The sequence below is a fragment of the Oncorhynchus tshawytscha genome, unplaced genomic scaffold (genome assembly GCF_018296145.1).
Source record: "Oncorhynchus tshawytscha isolate Ot180627B unplaced genomic scaffold, Otsh_v2.0 Un_contig_1824_pilon_pilon, whole genome shotgun sequence".
Taxonomy (NCBI): Eukaryota; Metazoa; Chordata; class Actinopteri; order Salmoniformes; family Salmonidae; genus Oncorhynchus; species Oncorhynchus tshawytscha.
In genome coordinates, this window is record NW_024609829.1 from 1,140,252 (window position 1) to 1,155,509 (window position 15,258).

A 15,258-nucleotide genomic window follows, 5' to 3' on the forward strand; every position below is an offset into this window, starting at 1 on the left:
AGATCTTTGTGTGTAAGTGTTTGCATTTCCAGCAAAGACTATACCACAGATGGGAGACATCACATGGTTAATCTTTGAATGGTATATCACATGGGTCACCTTATCTTGCCTGTCTATTTGTTTGGTTTGCCATTAGAATTGTATTGCTATCCTCAGGTGGTTAGTATCTGCTACATGTGCAACATTGCCCTCTGGTGGTTAAAAAGGTCAATTAGAACCACAACGAAATGGAGATATCTTTATACAGCAAGACTCCAAAGTGAATGGTGCACTGTGACTGGAATCGAACCCACAACCATTGGTGTTGCAAGCGCCATGCTCTACCTATTAAATTACTAACTAAGCTTAGCAGATGATATGAACAGAATGTCTGAAAGACTGTAGGCTCTTCCAAAGCTGCAGCGTCATTTGAGTGTTGATTCCCGTGTGGCTCAGTTGGCAGAGCACGGCACTTGCAACACCAGGGTTGTGGGCTCAATTCCCATGGGGGATCAGTCTGAAAAAGTATGCACTCACTACTGTAAGTCATTTTGGATAAGAGCATCTGCTAAAATGACAAAATGTTTTTAAAAAATAAAGTGGAGTCATTAATTTGCAGATCCTAAGAAGTAATCACACTATAACAAACACAGTTCACATAAATCCAAATATTAGTATAGACTATTATTTACTTTACAATCATGTCCTTCAAATTGTCAATAACAATCCATATAATCAAGTGGATTGAATACTGCCTGAAATGTTACCATGGATTGTTAGTAACTACACAATATTAGCTAGAGTTCCATTTTAACCAAGATGATTCAAAGGAGTGACAAGATACATTTAACTAGCCCACATTTGTGATGATAATTGAATGTATCTATGTGTAATATAAAAAAAATGATTCAGTCTTTTCCCATCATTAATTGCACTAAACTGAACCCCTGAAAGAAGCAGGACAGGGTTACAGTTCTGTGCTTTTAAATTGACCATCTCTGCATATGCAGCAATGGTTGCACTGGCCTTCGTTTTACAGTACATTCAATTACAAGGTAGGTACATTAAAAGCTTTATCTTGCTAATCAAGTGCAGGTACCCAAACAACTTGATCTTCTCAACTCTAAGTGACTCTTTACAAGTGTGCCTTGATTGGTTACCAAAATTATTTGTTAACGTCATAAATAAAAGTCATTAGAGCAAATGACTATGATGAAAATCAACAGTTTCTAAAAACACTACACAAGACAAGCGAATGCATTCAAATCTCTCTCTTTGGGACAGTGCAGCCACCGCTCAAGAGATCTGATCATCTCCTCCCAACACGTCTACGAAATAAAAGCCTAATGTACAGCTCAAGAGGGGGAACTGTGCTTTGTCGCCCCACAGTCCATTTGAAACTGGCCATGTCACAGGAGCTCTTGTCCAGCAGGGCACTCGGATGCTGAATTCCAAATGGACCCTTAAGACTACTCCTTAGACACTCCTGCTGATCTGAGAGGATTTGGATAGGTGGAAGCAATATGGTAATAGTTCCACCCATCCAATCAGTAGACAAAGCTACGACAGCAATGCATCCACCTATCCAAGCCTTTCAGATCTCCAGGAGTGCCTAGGGTGTAAGGGCTAGGGGGGTCAATTTGGAACTTAGTGTAACATTCACAACAACTGAACAAAACATGGCTCCAACTAAAAGCAGACGTCATACATCGTCCCCGAGTTGTGCTAATGAGGCTCTAAGCTGCTATACACTGTAAAAGGAAGTCATGAAACAGAGGAAAGAATTGGTCCCACCAAGACCCTGAGTGGTGGAATGCAAGCCAGACCTGAGGAACCTCCTAGTGCCAATGCAATCCTCAAGTCTGGACTATAGGAAAGATGTACGTTAAGAATGTGTTTATCACCTGATTGTCTCATGGCCAATTGTCACGAGAAGCTGTCATTGTTCGAGAATGAAGATGAGTAAGTAAGCAATCCAAAGATTGCCAAGTGGAATTTACAGATGGACAAAGTTAAAACTAAACAAAACATAGCAGCTAAGCACATGAGCAAAACCACTTCAAGAAATGTCCTTTTCTTCTGGTTCAAGTCATTAAGTCAAACCTTATGCTGCATGCTTCTACTGCAGTGAATCCTCAATAGCATAAAGTACATTCAGTCGATGCAGACAGTCCCAGGACCTCTTTAAAGCTGGTATCCTTAAAGGTGAAACTGCCACGTCCGTTTGCAATATTACAACAGCAAATAAGTAACTGCAAACGCTTTTCCCCCATCGGACATTATTCACTACGCAATAGAACAGCTGCATATGTACTGTCATTTATTTGATCTTAATCCTCGACGCTCTCCACCGCTGCTTCATCAACAAAAACAGCCATGGGGCATTATTTCCCCTACAGCAGATTCCCTCTTTAAGATCAGTTCCTCACAGTTCATTTTATACCCTAACCCTCCTCCTGCCTCTATTCCTCTGGCTCCAGAGGGCAGGGGTCCTGTCCGTCCAGTGGCCTACAGAGGCGGTTCAGAGGCTGGGCAAGGGGGAATCCCCTCAGCCTTTCCTGGAGGCTCCCCACAGCCAGCCTCATCTGGTCCTCTGCCCCCTGTAGAGCCTTCACCTCCATGGTGTAGAAGATGTAGAGCAGGAAGGTGGTGATCAGGATGGCAAAGCACAGCACCCCCAATAGGTAAAAGGAGGCCCGGGGGAAGGGTTGGTCAGCTCTCAGGGCCAGCCAGGGAACAGCAGCGATGGCCAGCTCCAACAGCAGCAGGGCCATGCCCATCACCCCGGTACGAGCTGCCGTGTAGCGCATCCTCTCAGCACAGTACAGGCCCACCTTCACCTCAGTACGGGCCTCCGTCACAATGTCCACCAGCTCAGCCAGCTTACCTGAGGGAAGAAGGGAAATAGCAAGTCAAATCCTAGGCCATCACATTTGGAAGATTACTGACAAAATGCATACATCAGCTTTAAGTCATAATAACAATATTAAAAACCTGTAGGAGTGTTAGATGAATTTAGTTCATGTGTTCATTAATCAATTCAATTAAAATGTCCCTCATCCTGCCGACAAAGCCAATATGTTGAAAGGTTTTTATCAATAATGACTAAATAATGTATAAATTTGGCGTAGAGTTATAACGTACAGATTTATATGCTGTCTGATGAAGAATGTTTGTACATAGGCCAAGAGGAAGGGTTAACAGACAACTTGTGATCACAGTGAAACTAACAACAGGAAGGATGTTTGGTCCCCAACCAGGGAGGGGAGAAACCGTTGGGCTTGCAGTAGATTGTGTAACATGTGGTAGCATATGTTAAGCAATATGTATGTGTTGGAATGGAATTGAAAAGCAGCTTTGTCATTGTCTTAGAGGAGGAGGGACATTTATGACGAAATGAGAGGTATATAAACCAATGTACATGAAATGATGGGTAGAGCTCTCGAGAATAAACGCTATTGATTACTTTTGATGGCTGGTCTCTGTCCATTTTTAGGCAAATAAGAACCTTACAAATTCTTAGAAATGGACAGTGTGTTTTAATTGAATTGATTAATGAACACATATGAACTAAATTAATCTAACATTTGGTCCTTCGAAGCCGGATCCAAATATCTGTCCCGGTCATCTGAAGGTAACAAGCCGAGAACTGTGCACGGGCGGGCCGTGGTCCCGTAAAATAAAGTCCTGTCCCCTGACATTGGGGCTCTATAACAGGCCGGTATACACCCCAGGTTGACAGGAACGGTGACTAGATCCAACCAACATTATTTTATGCAAATAAGAACCTTACAAATTCTTAGAAACGGACAAAGTGTTTTGCTTTGTTATAATTGAATTGGTTAATGAACATATTGGAAAGTAATTCCTCTAACAAAGCGTTTACACTTCAAATCATTGTGAACCACATCTAGGCTTAGAATGAGTACCTGCAGCACAGTCCTGCTCACCTCTGGTCTCGTCTCCTCCTGCCTGTTGGGTCAGAGTCTGCAGCTGCAGGTCTGCGCTAAGGGCCTCGTGGTCAGAGTAAGGGAAGGGATGGTCAGGGACAGAACCCTTGGTGGTTGACAGAGACTCACACTGGATGGAGACTCTTCCTGACCCCTAGGAATGACAACACATTTTAGTGTACAAGATGTACCATCAATACAATGATCAATGTCTCTTCAATGTATATTTTATAATAAGTAGGCACATTTAACATCCAGTACATATTGGCAGACTGTTAGAAACTACAACAAAAGCCAGATATCCAACAATCCTTCCCAGTGTCACCTTGTAGAGGATGTAATCTATTCTGATGCCCTTCTCGAAGGGGCAGAGCTCTTTGGGATTGATGAAAGGGTTATCTGCTATAAGAGTGATGCCGTCCTCACAGCCCTACGGAGAAAAGATGATTAAAAGCTTTTCAGTTAATTTTAATAAAGCATTAGAGGCATGTCCACAACTAATAAAACAATCAATCAATCTCTCCTCTGCAAGATATTTCAGTTCGATTTCAAATGAAAAAAAGAATGACATTGGACTGATCATCATACATCAAACTTAGCAGTCTCTGTGTAACTGTCCCGGAGGCCAGTGTAGGTCCGTAGCAACCGGTTGCCAAGGTCCTGGGGATGCAGGTTCAGATCTCCGGCCAAAATCACCAGGTCTGCTCCACTGGAGGTATGACTAACAGAATAGATCAGAATAACACCCATTAAAATGGCACCGAAATTAAGATGGCAAGAGGCAGTGTGCATTGAGTGTTAGCCTCCTTACCGAATAAACTGCTGCAGCTCCCAGGCCTGTACCACTCTATGAGGTAAGTAGGAGTCTTTCTCCCTGCAGTACTCTGCATGCAGCTGGACAACACACACAGGAAGAGGACACCACATTAGCGATAGATACAACTCATATGCATCTGTCTGCTTCAGGTAGAAGTTACCCCTAGGCACAGATCCAGGATCAGCAAACTCCCCAAAATCATAACCTTAAAAGGGCACTCCTCAGATCAAACAACTAAGCGGACTCCCCACCACTGCTGAGGGATGGGTTTGGAGAAATGTAAGCACTCTCAAATTCATTGGCAGTGCTAACCATGTGTATGTGACCAATACATTTGATTTGAAAAAGCGTATATATTTTGGGTTCTGATGGGGTACTATGAGCTAAAGCTCATGAGTCATGTAAAGTATATTTGGAAAGTATTCAGACCCCTTGACATTTTGTTACGTTACAGCCTTATTCTAAAGTTGATTATATTGTTTACCCCCCCCATCAATCTACACACAATACCCCATAATTAAGCAAAAACATAATTTTTTAAATGTTTGCTAGTTTATCACATTTACATAAGTATTCAGACCCTTTACTCAGTACTTTGTTGAAGAACCACTGGCAGCAATTACAGAATTGAGTCTTCTTGGGTATGACGCTAAGCGCTTGGCACAAGTGTATTTGGGGAGTTTCTCCCATTTTTCTCTGCAGATCGACTCAAGCTCTGTCAGGTTGGATGGGGAGCGTTGCTGCACAGCTATTTTCAGGTCTCTCCAGAGATGTTTGATCGGGTTCTAGTCTGGGCTCTGACTGGGCCACTCGAGGACATTCAGAGACTTGTCCCGAAGCCACTCCTGCTTTGTCTTGGCAGTGCGCTTAGAGTCGTTGTCCTGTTGGAAGGTGACCCTTCTCCCATGTCTGAGATCCTGAGCACTCTGGAGCAGGTTTTCATCAAGGATCTCTGCACTTTGCTCCATTCATCTTTCCCTCGAACATGACTAGTGTCCCAACAACATCCCCCAGCATGATGCTGCCACCACCATGCTTCCCCATAGGGATTGTGCCAGGTTCTCTCTAGACGTGACGCCAAATAGTTCAATCTTGGTTTCATTAGACCAGAGAATCTTGTTTCTCATGGTCCGAGTCCTTTAGGTGCCTTTTGACAAACTCCAAGAGGGCTGTCATGTGCCTTTTACTGAGGAGTGGCTTCAGGACAAGGACAACCATCTCCAGAGGAACTCTGGAGCTCTGTTAGAGTGACCATCGGGTTCTTGGTCACCTCCCTGACCAAGTCCTTTCTCCCCCGATTGCTCAGTTTGGCTGGGCAGCCAGCTCTAGGAAAGGTCTTGGTGGTTCCAAACTCCTTCCATTTAAGAATGATGGGGGCCACTGTGTTATTGGGGACCTTCAATGCTGCAGACATTTTTTTGGTACCTGTCACCAGATCTATGCCTCGACACAATCGTGCCTCAGATCTCACGGTTAATTCCTTCAACCTCATGGCTTGGTTTTTGCTCTGACATGCACTGTCAACTGCAGGACTTTCTATAGACGGGCATGTTTTGGAAAGAAACACAGCTAATCAATTGATTTTACCACAGGTGGACTCCAATCATGTTGTAGATACATCAAGGATGATCAATGGTAACAGGATGCACCTCAGCTCAATTTCAAGTCTCATAGCATAGGGTATGAATACTTATGTAAATAAGGTATTTCTGTTTTTTAATCCATTTTATCATTATGGTGTATAGATTGATGAGGGAAAATGTATTTAATCCATTTTTAGAATAAGGCTGTAATGTAATAAAATGTGGAAAACGTCAAAGGGTCTGAATACTTTCCAAATGCACGGTCATTTTCTTTAAAAAAAATGTATGTAGCAACTACAGATTTCCCTTTAAACCATTATGGAGAAATTAACTAAACTGCCCTTGGACCAGGGGCACCATCGTCTTATTCCCAGGTGTGGATGAGAAGTCTGGATAGAAACACTTACATGTGTGACGTAGACGTGTGCTGCCAGTCTGCCTATGTTTAATATGACCATCCCCACAGCTTTGCCTCCAAACCAGTCTCCATGGTGGGCCTGGAACAGAGGACAGGATACATAGTGAGGACTGAAGAGAACGCCTGACTACCTACCAAATACAAACTCATCATACTTTACACACAAATGTCTGAGGACTAGATGACTTACCATGTATGGGTAGCCGTTTAATGAATAGCGGTAGAGAAATGCGTCATGGATTCTATGTCTGGAGAACGTGGCCATTCCACTGCCTATGACTCCGCTGTGGACACACAAACACAACATTAAGATACATGTGTAGGCTACCACATGTTACTAGAGTGTTTGGTCACACTTTACTTTAAGGGTAGGCTACATACAGAAGGACTTTATAACACATTCATACCTATGCACTGCTTATGAATGTGGTATGCATGGGTTTTTAAGTCCTACTGTTCAAGTAAAGTGTTCAGTCCTGTTTCTCTTATGTCTAAAAGCTGCATACTGTTAGACATGATAGGACGGCAAACTACACCAGTCCAGATAAAGTATATACGCTGAAAAGTGTATGCGACCTCTGACTAAAAATGTAAGAACCAACTCACTCAAATCTGCAGACTTAAATATCTCCTCCACTCTTTTAGTGAATTACTGAGAGGATTAGAAAAGCAAGGCTTTTGAACTCATCTCAACCCTGTGCCTTGGTATGGGAGGTCAAGCAAGTATTAAGCTTAACTTGGAGAAATTCCATTGTGCAATAGCTAGCTAATCTTCCTGCTTTGAGGTCATTCTCTGAAAAAAATAATTATACCAAATTAACAGTAATGTTTCTTGTGGTTGACATGAAAACGCAGTGTAGAATACAGAGCACAGGGATCACTGTGTGTTTGCTGTGTTCCCATTAAATGAAGTCCTTAAAGAAATGTTTGATTGAGAAACTGAGTGAAAACGTGGGAGTCAGATTTAAAATATTTTCCACATATGTTCTGAGAGTTGATGAAGGGATTACTAGGTAAATTAACTACATGGAGGTCCTATAGGGCCAGCAACACCAACAGATTGAACCAGATTTCTAATTGTACCTTTTGAAGTAATGGGAGTGCGGATGGGTAGAGGAAAGTTTCCTTTTCAAGCAGAGGAAGTCTTTTTCACTCCAGACCTGAAAAATAAACCCAGGGGAACATTGAGAACACACAGTGCCTTCAGAAAGTATTCATACCCTTTGACTTACTCCACATTTTGTTGTGTTACAGCCTGAATAAAACCTTAATTAAATTGCTTTTTATTCTCATAATACCCCATAATGATAAAGTGAAAGTGTTTTTAGAAATGTTTATTGAAAATTAAATCTCATTCACACCCCTTAGTGAATACACGTTAGAATCACATTTGGCAGTGATTACAGCTGTGAGTCTTTCTGGGTAAGCATCTAAGAGCTTCCCACAACTGGAATTTACAATACTTGCCCATTATTCTTCAAGCTCTGTCAAATTGGTTGTTGATCATTGCTAGACACCCATTTTTAAGTCTTGTCATAGATTTTCAAGCAGAATTAAGTTACAACTGTAACTCAGCCACATTCACGGTCTATTTGGTAAGCAACTTTAGTGCAGATTTGGCCATGTGTTTTAGGTTACTGTCTTGCTGAAAGGAGAATTTATCTCCCAGTGTCTGGTGGAAAGTAGACTGAACCATGTGTTCATCTAGTATTTTCCTGTGCTTAGCTCTATTACGTTTCTTTTTTATCCTGAAAAACTCCCGTCCTTAACGATGACAAGCATACTCATAATATAATGTAGCCCCCACTATGCTTATAAATATGGAGAGTGGTACTCAGTAATGTGTTATATTTGCCCCAAACATAACACCATGTATTCAGGACAAATTACTTTGCCACATTGTTTGCAGTATTACTTTAGTGCCTTGTTGCAAATAGGATGCATATTTTGGAATATTTGGATTTATTCTGTACAGGCTTCCTTTTCACACTGTCAATTAGGTTGGTATTGTGGAGTAATTACAATGTTGCTGATCCATCCTCAGTTTTCTCCTATCACAGCCATTAAACTCTGTAACTGTTGGCCTCGTGGTGAAATCCCTGAGTGGTTTCCTTCCTCTCCAGCAACTGCATTAGGAAGGAAGCCTGTATGTTTGTAGTGACTGGGTGTATTGATACACCATCCAAAGTGTTATTAATAACTTTACCATGCTCAAAGGGACATTCAATGTCCGCTTTTTATTTTACACCAATCTACCAATAGGTGCCCTTCTTTGCGAGGCATTGGAAAACCTCCCTGGTCTTTGTGGTTGAAAATCACTTCTTGACTCCGGGACCTTACGGATAATTGCATGTGTGGGGTACAGAGATGTTAAACACTAGTATTGTTAAGCAAATGGTTACTCCTGAACTTATTTAGGCTTGCCATAACAAAGGGGTTGAATACTTAATGACTCAAGAAACATCCGCTTTTAATTTTTAATGAATTTGGAAAAACAATTCCACTGACATTAATGGGGTATTGTGTAGGCCAGTGACAAACAAAATCTAAATGTACTCATTTTTAAATGCAAGCTGAAACACAACTAAATATGGAAAACGTCAAGGGGACTGAACACTTTCTGAAGGCACTGTACTTGATGATATTGAATAACAAGCGCTCAGTTAGCGAAGGCTTCACACCATGCTAATTCATTGCATCAAGACAAGTGTTGAAAAGCTTGTTCAATAGATAGGGATAACTTTGTGGCATTTATATACACAGTTTAACTTGGACGTTTACAAATACCTTAGCCAAATAAACTGAGTTTAAATGTTTCACAATTTCTGACATTTAAATCCTAGTAAAAATTCTGTCTTAGGTCAGTTAGGATGACCACTTTACTTTAAGTATGTGAAATGTCAGAATAAAAGTAGATAAATCATTCTATTTCAGCTTTTATTTCTTTCATCATAGTCCCAATGGGTAAGCGGTTTACATGCTGTACTTGAAGAGTACAGTCACTCAATTAGTATTTGGTAGCATTGCCTTTAAAATTGTTTAACTTGGGTCAGCCTTCCACAAGCTTCCCACAATAAGTTGGGTGAATTTTGGCCCATTCCTCCTGACAGAGCTGGTGTAACTGAGTCAGTTTTGTGGGCATCCTTGCTCGCACACACTTTTTCAGGTCTGCCCACAAATTTTCTATAGGATTGAAGTCAGGGCTTTGTGATGGCCACTCCAATACTTTGACTTTGTTATCCTTAAGCCATTTTGCCACAACTTTGGAAGTATGCTTGAGGTCATTGTCCATTTGGAAGACCCATTTGCGACAAAGCTATAACTTCCTGACTGATGTCTTGAGATGTTGCTTCAATATATCCACTTAATTTTCGTTCCTCATGATGCCATGTATTTTGTGAAGTGCACCAGTCCCTCCTGCAGCAAAGCACGCCCACAACATGATGCCTTTGTGCAAGGAGGAGCAGGAGGAGCACTGCCAGAGCCCTGCAAAATGACTTCCAGCAGGCCACAAATGTGCATGAGTCTGCTCAAACGGTCAGAAACAGACTCCATGAGGGTGGTATGAGGGCCCGGCGTCCACAGGTGGGGGTTGTGCTTACAGCCCAACACCGTGCAGGATGTTTGGCATTTGCCAGAGAACACCAAGATTGGCAAATTCGTCACTGGCGCCCTGTGCTCTTCACAGATGAAAGCAGGTTCACACTGAGCACATGTGACAGAGTCTGGAGACGCCGTGGAGAACGTTCTGCTGCCTGCAACATCCTCCAGCATGACCGGTTTGGCGGTGGGTCAGTCATGGTGTGGGGTGGCATTTCTTTGGGGGGCCGCACAGCCCTCCATGTGCTCGCCAGAGGTAGCCTGACTGCCATTAGGTACCGAGATGAGATCCTCAGACCCCTTGTGAGACCATATGCTGGTGCGGTTGGCTCTGGGTTCCTCCTAATGCAAGACAATGCTAGACCTCATGTGGCTGGAGTGTGTCAGCAGTTCCTGCAAGAAGAAGGCATTGATGCTATGGACTGACCCGCCCGTTCCCCAGACCTGAATCCAATTGAGCACATCTGGGACATCATGTCTCGCTCCATCCACCAACGCCACGTTGCACCACAGACTGACCAGGAGTTGGCGGATGCTTTAGTCCAGGTCTGGGAGGAGATCCCTCAGGAGACCATCCGCCACCTCATCAGGAGCATGCCCAGGCATTGTAGGGAGGTCATACAGGCACGTGGAGGCCACACAGACTACTGAGCCTCATTTTGACTTGTTTTAAGAACATTACATCAAAGTTGGATCAGCCTGTAGTGTGGTTTTCCACTTTAATGTTGAGTGTGACTCCAAATCCAGACCTCCATGGGTTGATAAATTTGATTTCCATTGATAATTTGTGTGATTTTGTTGTCAGCACATTCAACTATGGAAAGAAAAAACTATTTAATAAGAATATTTCATTCATTCAGATCTAGGATGTGTTGTTTTAGTGTTCCCTTTATTTTTTTGAGCAGTATATATATATATATAGTAGGAATGTAAGGGTGGAAAAATTCCACAGCTTTGGCGAAATGCCCAGACAGCTGAGACAGCTGTGAGAGTGGTGGAATGGAGTGCAACACAGTGGACCTCCTTCACCAAAATATGAGCAGAACAGACCAGTGTGCACCAACCTCTTGCAGCAGGACAATATCGTGCTCCTCTCTGCTCAAAAGCTCTCCGATCATGGCGTAGCGCTCCCGACAGTGCTTGCTGAGGTAACGGATACCCCTGAGAACAGGAAGGACAGACAGACAACATTATAGCCCTAGTATGTGTGCGGTGCAAAAAAATATATGCTTAGTCTGCATACACTAAAAACAGCACTCACCAGCAGTTGAGGGAGAAGACTCGGAGCCTGATGGTGTTGCTGTCAGCCATGGTTATAGGAATAAATGAACAGTGATGGCAGACTTCAACGGTGGTCAATGCCTGCCTGTGTGGTTAGGCTAGTCCCTGTGTGGCAGCTGAGGTTAGTCCCTGCTGTGTGGATGAAGCCACATCCCTGGTTAGAATGAGCAGTGAGGTCTTTGACTGGAACTCCAACAAGAAAAAACACTGATAGAGCAGAGCGAATCAACTTTGAGGCTGAATGCTCTCTAAGTGTCTATAGCCAGCCTAAGCAACTTTTATTGTATGCTCACAATCCTGTGAGAGAGGAGAGAACATTACTTGGAAGTTCAATAAAACAGCTATGTAAATATACCTGGCAGCACTCAATCATTAACCCACACAGTCCAACAACGCAGCGGGCCACCACACTCACTGTCTGTCTCCTCTCTTGCAGGGGGGCATAGCAGACTGACCTAGCCTAAGCCAACACACTGCTGACATAGGAGACACACTGACACAGGACAGAAGAATAACAGCCGGTGAAAAGACCAGGAGGGTTACGTTAGAATGAGAGGCCTTCCACTGAATACAAAAAGGGTGGGCCTAAACTTAACCCAGTGTCAATACTCATTACCATAGTCAAAAAAAGAAAAACACATTCCTAAAAGAGGTATTTTCTTTGTTTAATAGGTAGGCCATACAAACATTAGGTGAATCCAAAAACTGGTTGTATATACCCATAAGTTATGCATGTTTTAATGTGATGATTGGCCTAAGTGAATTTAATCTATTGTTAATAAAATAATATGTTACCAAACACAAAGTACCTGATTTGTCAATTTGCGCATGCAATAATGTAACTAGCTAACGTTAGCTATGTATTCAAAACAGATAACCTTGCAGGCAACATACGTTGATGATCCTAAAGTTAAGACACAGCCAACTGCCTTCCCTAGGCGCCAGATAGCAATATATATTGCTGGAAAAGAGAAGACGTTTTACAATATGAGTTAAATTCTTAGCTAGGCGCCAGAGAGCTCGAGACCAGATTGCTACCCTTAGCAGGTTAATTGACCACCACTGCAACTCGTTTGCAATGACAACCAGAGACAATCTATCGAAGTTAGTGCACCATCAACATGGCTAGCTAACACAACATTAGCTAGGCTTTAGCTAGCTAAAGCCAGTTTTGCTTTATGTTGTGCTTTATGTAGCTAGCAGGCTTTGACTTTCATGACACAGAAACAGACCCTTACTGTTAACTGTTTATAGACTCTAGCTAACTAACATTAGTTACATAAATGGAGCAGATGGGTGACATCTTGGTGCGAGTTAACTTTAACAATGATCCAACGTTATCAAGCTAGCACTTTATTTTAGCTAGATAGCCAATGGTTTCAATGAATTTACCAACCTTACAAGCAGGCTTACTAGCAAGTTCCGTGTGGCTGCAATTGGTCACATGTCGCGTGCTGACAAGTCAAGAAAACAGGGTGATACTTTTGCAACCCTGTTCGTCATAATACCTTACTTTGGGTTTTGTATTATTTACTGACAAATAGATTGTTTCCAGCCAAGGTAGTTTTCCCATCGCTGCTGTGCTTGACCAAAGATGATGAATATTCTGACAAGATACATGTCTCTCCGCCCTAACAATGGGAGTCGTCCACAAAGCGGCACTGTGGGCTGTCTAGGCGACCGCATATCCTTTCTTTGGATTGGTGGATACATCTCAATCTTGTAATTTTGGGTGGAATATTCGATGAGGGCTGTTGACGTCAACCACCAGTATTCAATGGAGAGAGAGATGCTACGCGACTAGCCTCGTGTCATTAATATGCATAGCCATCTCGAAACAACTCCGGTATAAAGTGTTTTTGTCTCAAAACTGTCGATGTCACGTGTCCTACTTATATCAGTACACTCGTAACATCGTAGGCATTACGAAACCTGCCCCAGTATTTGTGCGTTAGAGATGTCGAGAATGTGTGATTGTGTGTCTACTCAAAATAAATACAAATTTACAAAAAAATGACTTTTCGGCACCGCCAATGTAGGCCTAAATCCCTCATTACTGCCACGCACAGGTCGGAAGTCTACAACAGCTCAATGCATTGGTGCCGAAGACGAATTTGTTTGTTTGCTTGTACGTTTTTATTCAGATTTTTTTTGGAAGTACATACTGGCTGTACCGGGAGTAAATGAAGATAGTTGCTCAGCGAAACTTCATATTTGGTGAGTAACAAAAGTATATTGACATTATAATACTTGAAGAACTGTCTAATAGAGCCCCACAGTGGCGGTGCAATAATACCCATAAAACCCTGCGGTCAAACGGGAAATGGTTTCATTCCTTTTCCCACCATAAATGTTTCCCATAGGGGATTTAAGAAACACTTAAAATAAGTGACTTGCCTAGTGAAATAAAGGTTACATATTCGGCTCTATTTACTTTCACATTCGAAACTGCTACTTAGTATTAAAGTAGACATCATGCAAGACTAAAAATCCCACAAAGCTCCTGTACGTTGTCTCCAGCTGAAACCTTCGCTAAACAGGTATTGTGTCAATTTAAAACTTGCAGTTCACACAATAGCCAATTTATTCATTACTACATTTAGCTAACATTAGATAGTTAATCCAGAGATTCTTACCTTTGCCTCCTTTGGTAGTCTCGTCCAGATCACTATGGTATTTGTAGTTCTTTGATAGCCACATTAGCAGCTAATTTTCATTTCTTTGTGGGTAAACAAAGCAAATATATTGTCCTAGAGATATTTACATGGTTATCAAAACGTCACACAAGGGTAAGCCTACACCAAACACAGCTCTTATTTGAAGTGTTTCTGACATCCCCTATGGGAAAAACAAATGGTGGAAAAATGATTAGAACCATTTTCCTGTTTGATTGCTCAGTTTTATGGGTATTTTGACTCGTACTGTGGTACTCTTTGGGAGTTTAAATCATTGCTTCCTGTGCATGTTACCACAGCCATGAAGTAAACATTAATGGAACAAAAATATGCTTAATTTAAGGTTAGGCATAAGATAAGCAGTGCTGTTAAGGTTGGGTATAAAATTCGATTTTAAGAAGAGAAATGGATGAAATAGGCAAGGTTTATGACTTGGTGGCTGTGGTAACTACTGATGACCCCATGAGACGAGACACTCATTGTCGCCACGCTCAAAACTACTGAGAATTTGGTAATCCCAACTTCCGACTTCAGTGTGTTCAAGAAAACTGGAAACTCTGGGGGAAGGGGGAGCTCAGATTGGGAAAAATAGTTTTGAACGGTCATTCAATGCGGAATTCCACGTCAGAAACTCTGTCATCTCTCTAGAGCTCCGACTTTACGACCTGAAGATCAATGACATCATGATTTTATTTAGTTTTTTCAAGAGTTCCAAAAAGTTCTGGGACACTGTAAAGTCCATGAACAATAAGAGCACCTCCTCCCAGCTGCCCACTGCACAGAGGCTTGGAAACATGGTCACCACTGATAAATCTGCGATAATTGAGAATTTCAATAAGCATTTTTCTATGGCTGGCCATGTTTCCACCTGACTACTCCTACACTGGTCAACAGCCCTGTGCCCCCCCACAGGAACTTGCCCAATGCCTCCCTCATTTCCCCTTCACCCAAATCC

The 15,258-nt window shown here is 42.3% G+C and overlaps 1 protein-coding gene across 8 annotated transcripts; it reads right to left on the reverse strand.

The window, feature by feature from the left end:
- Positions 1–648: 648 nt before the first annotated feature.
- smpd2b (sphingomyelin phosphodiesterase 2b) lies at positions 649–13,369 on the reverse strand. 8 transcript variants are annotated; one of them, XM_042319262.1, is made up of 13 exons: positions 13,025–13,369; positions 12,523–12,589; positions 11,984–12,121; positions 11,609–11,760; positions 11,412–11,508; positions 7,831–7,907; positions 6,938–7,031; positions 6,737–6,826; positions 4,741–4,823; positions 4,518–4,650; positions 4,255–4,359; positions 3,909–4,083; positions 649–2,866 (listed from the first exon to the last, which is right to left on the reverse strand). In XM_042319262.1, exons 4-13 carry the CDS (start codon positions 11,656–11,658, stop codon positions 2,442–2,444), a joined length of 1,329 nt encoding a protein of 442 aa, XP_042175196.1. In that variant the 5' UTR covers positions 11,659–11,760; positions 11,984–12,121; positions 12,523–12,589; positions 13,025–13,369; the 3' UTR covers positions 649–2,441. The 8 variants fall into 8 exon arrangements, with proteins under 8 accessions (XP_042175196.1, XP_024282294.1, XP_024282292.1 ...); XM_024426526.2 differs by lacking the exon at positions 12,523–12,589 and having other exon boundaries at positions 13,142–13,369; XM_024426524.2 differs by lacking the exon at positions 12,523–12,589 and having other exon boundaries at positions 11,609–11,757.
- Between the last annotated feature and the right edge of the window lie 1,889 nt (positions 13,370–15,258).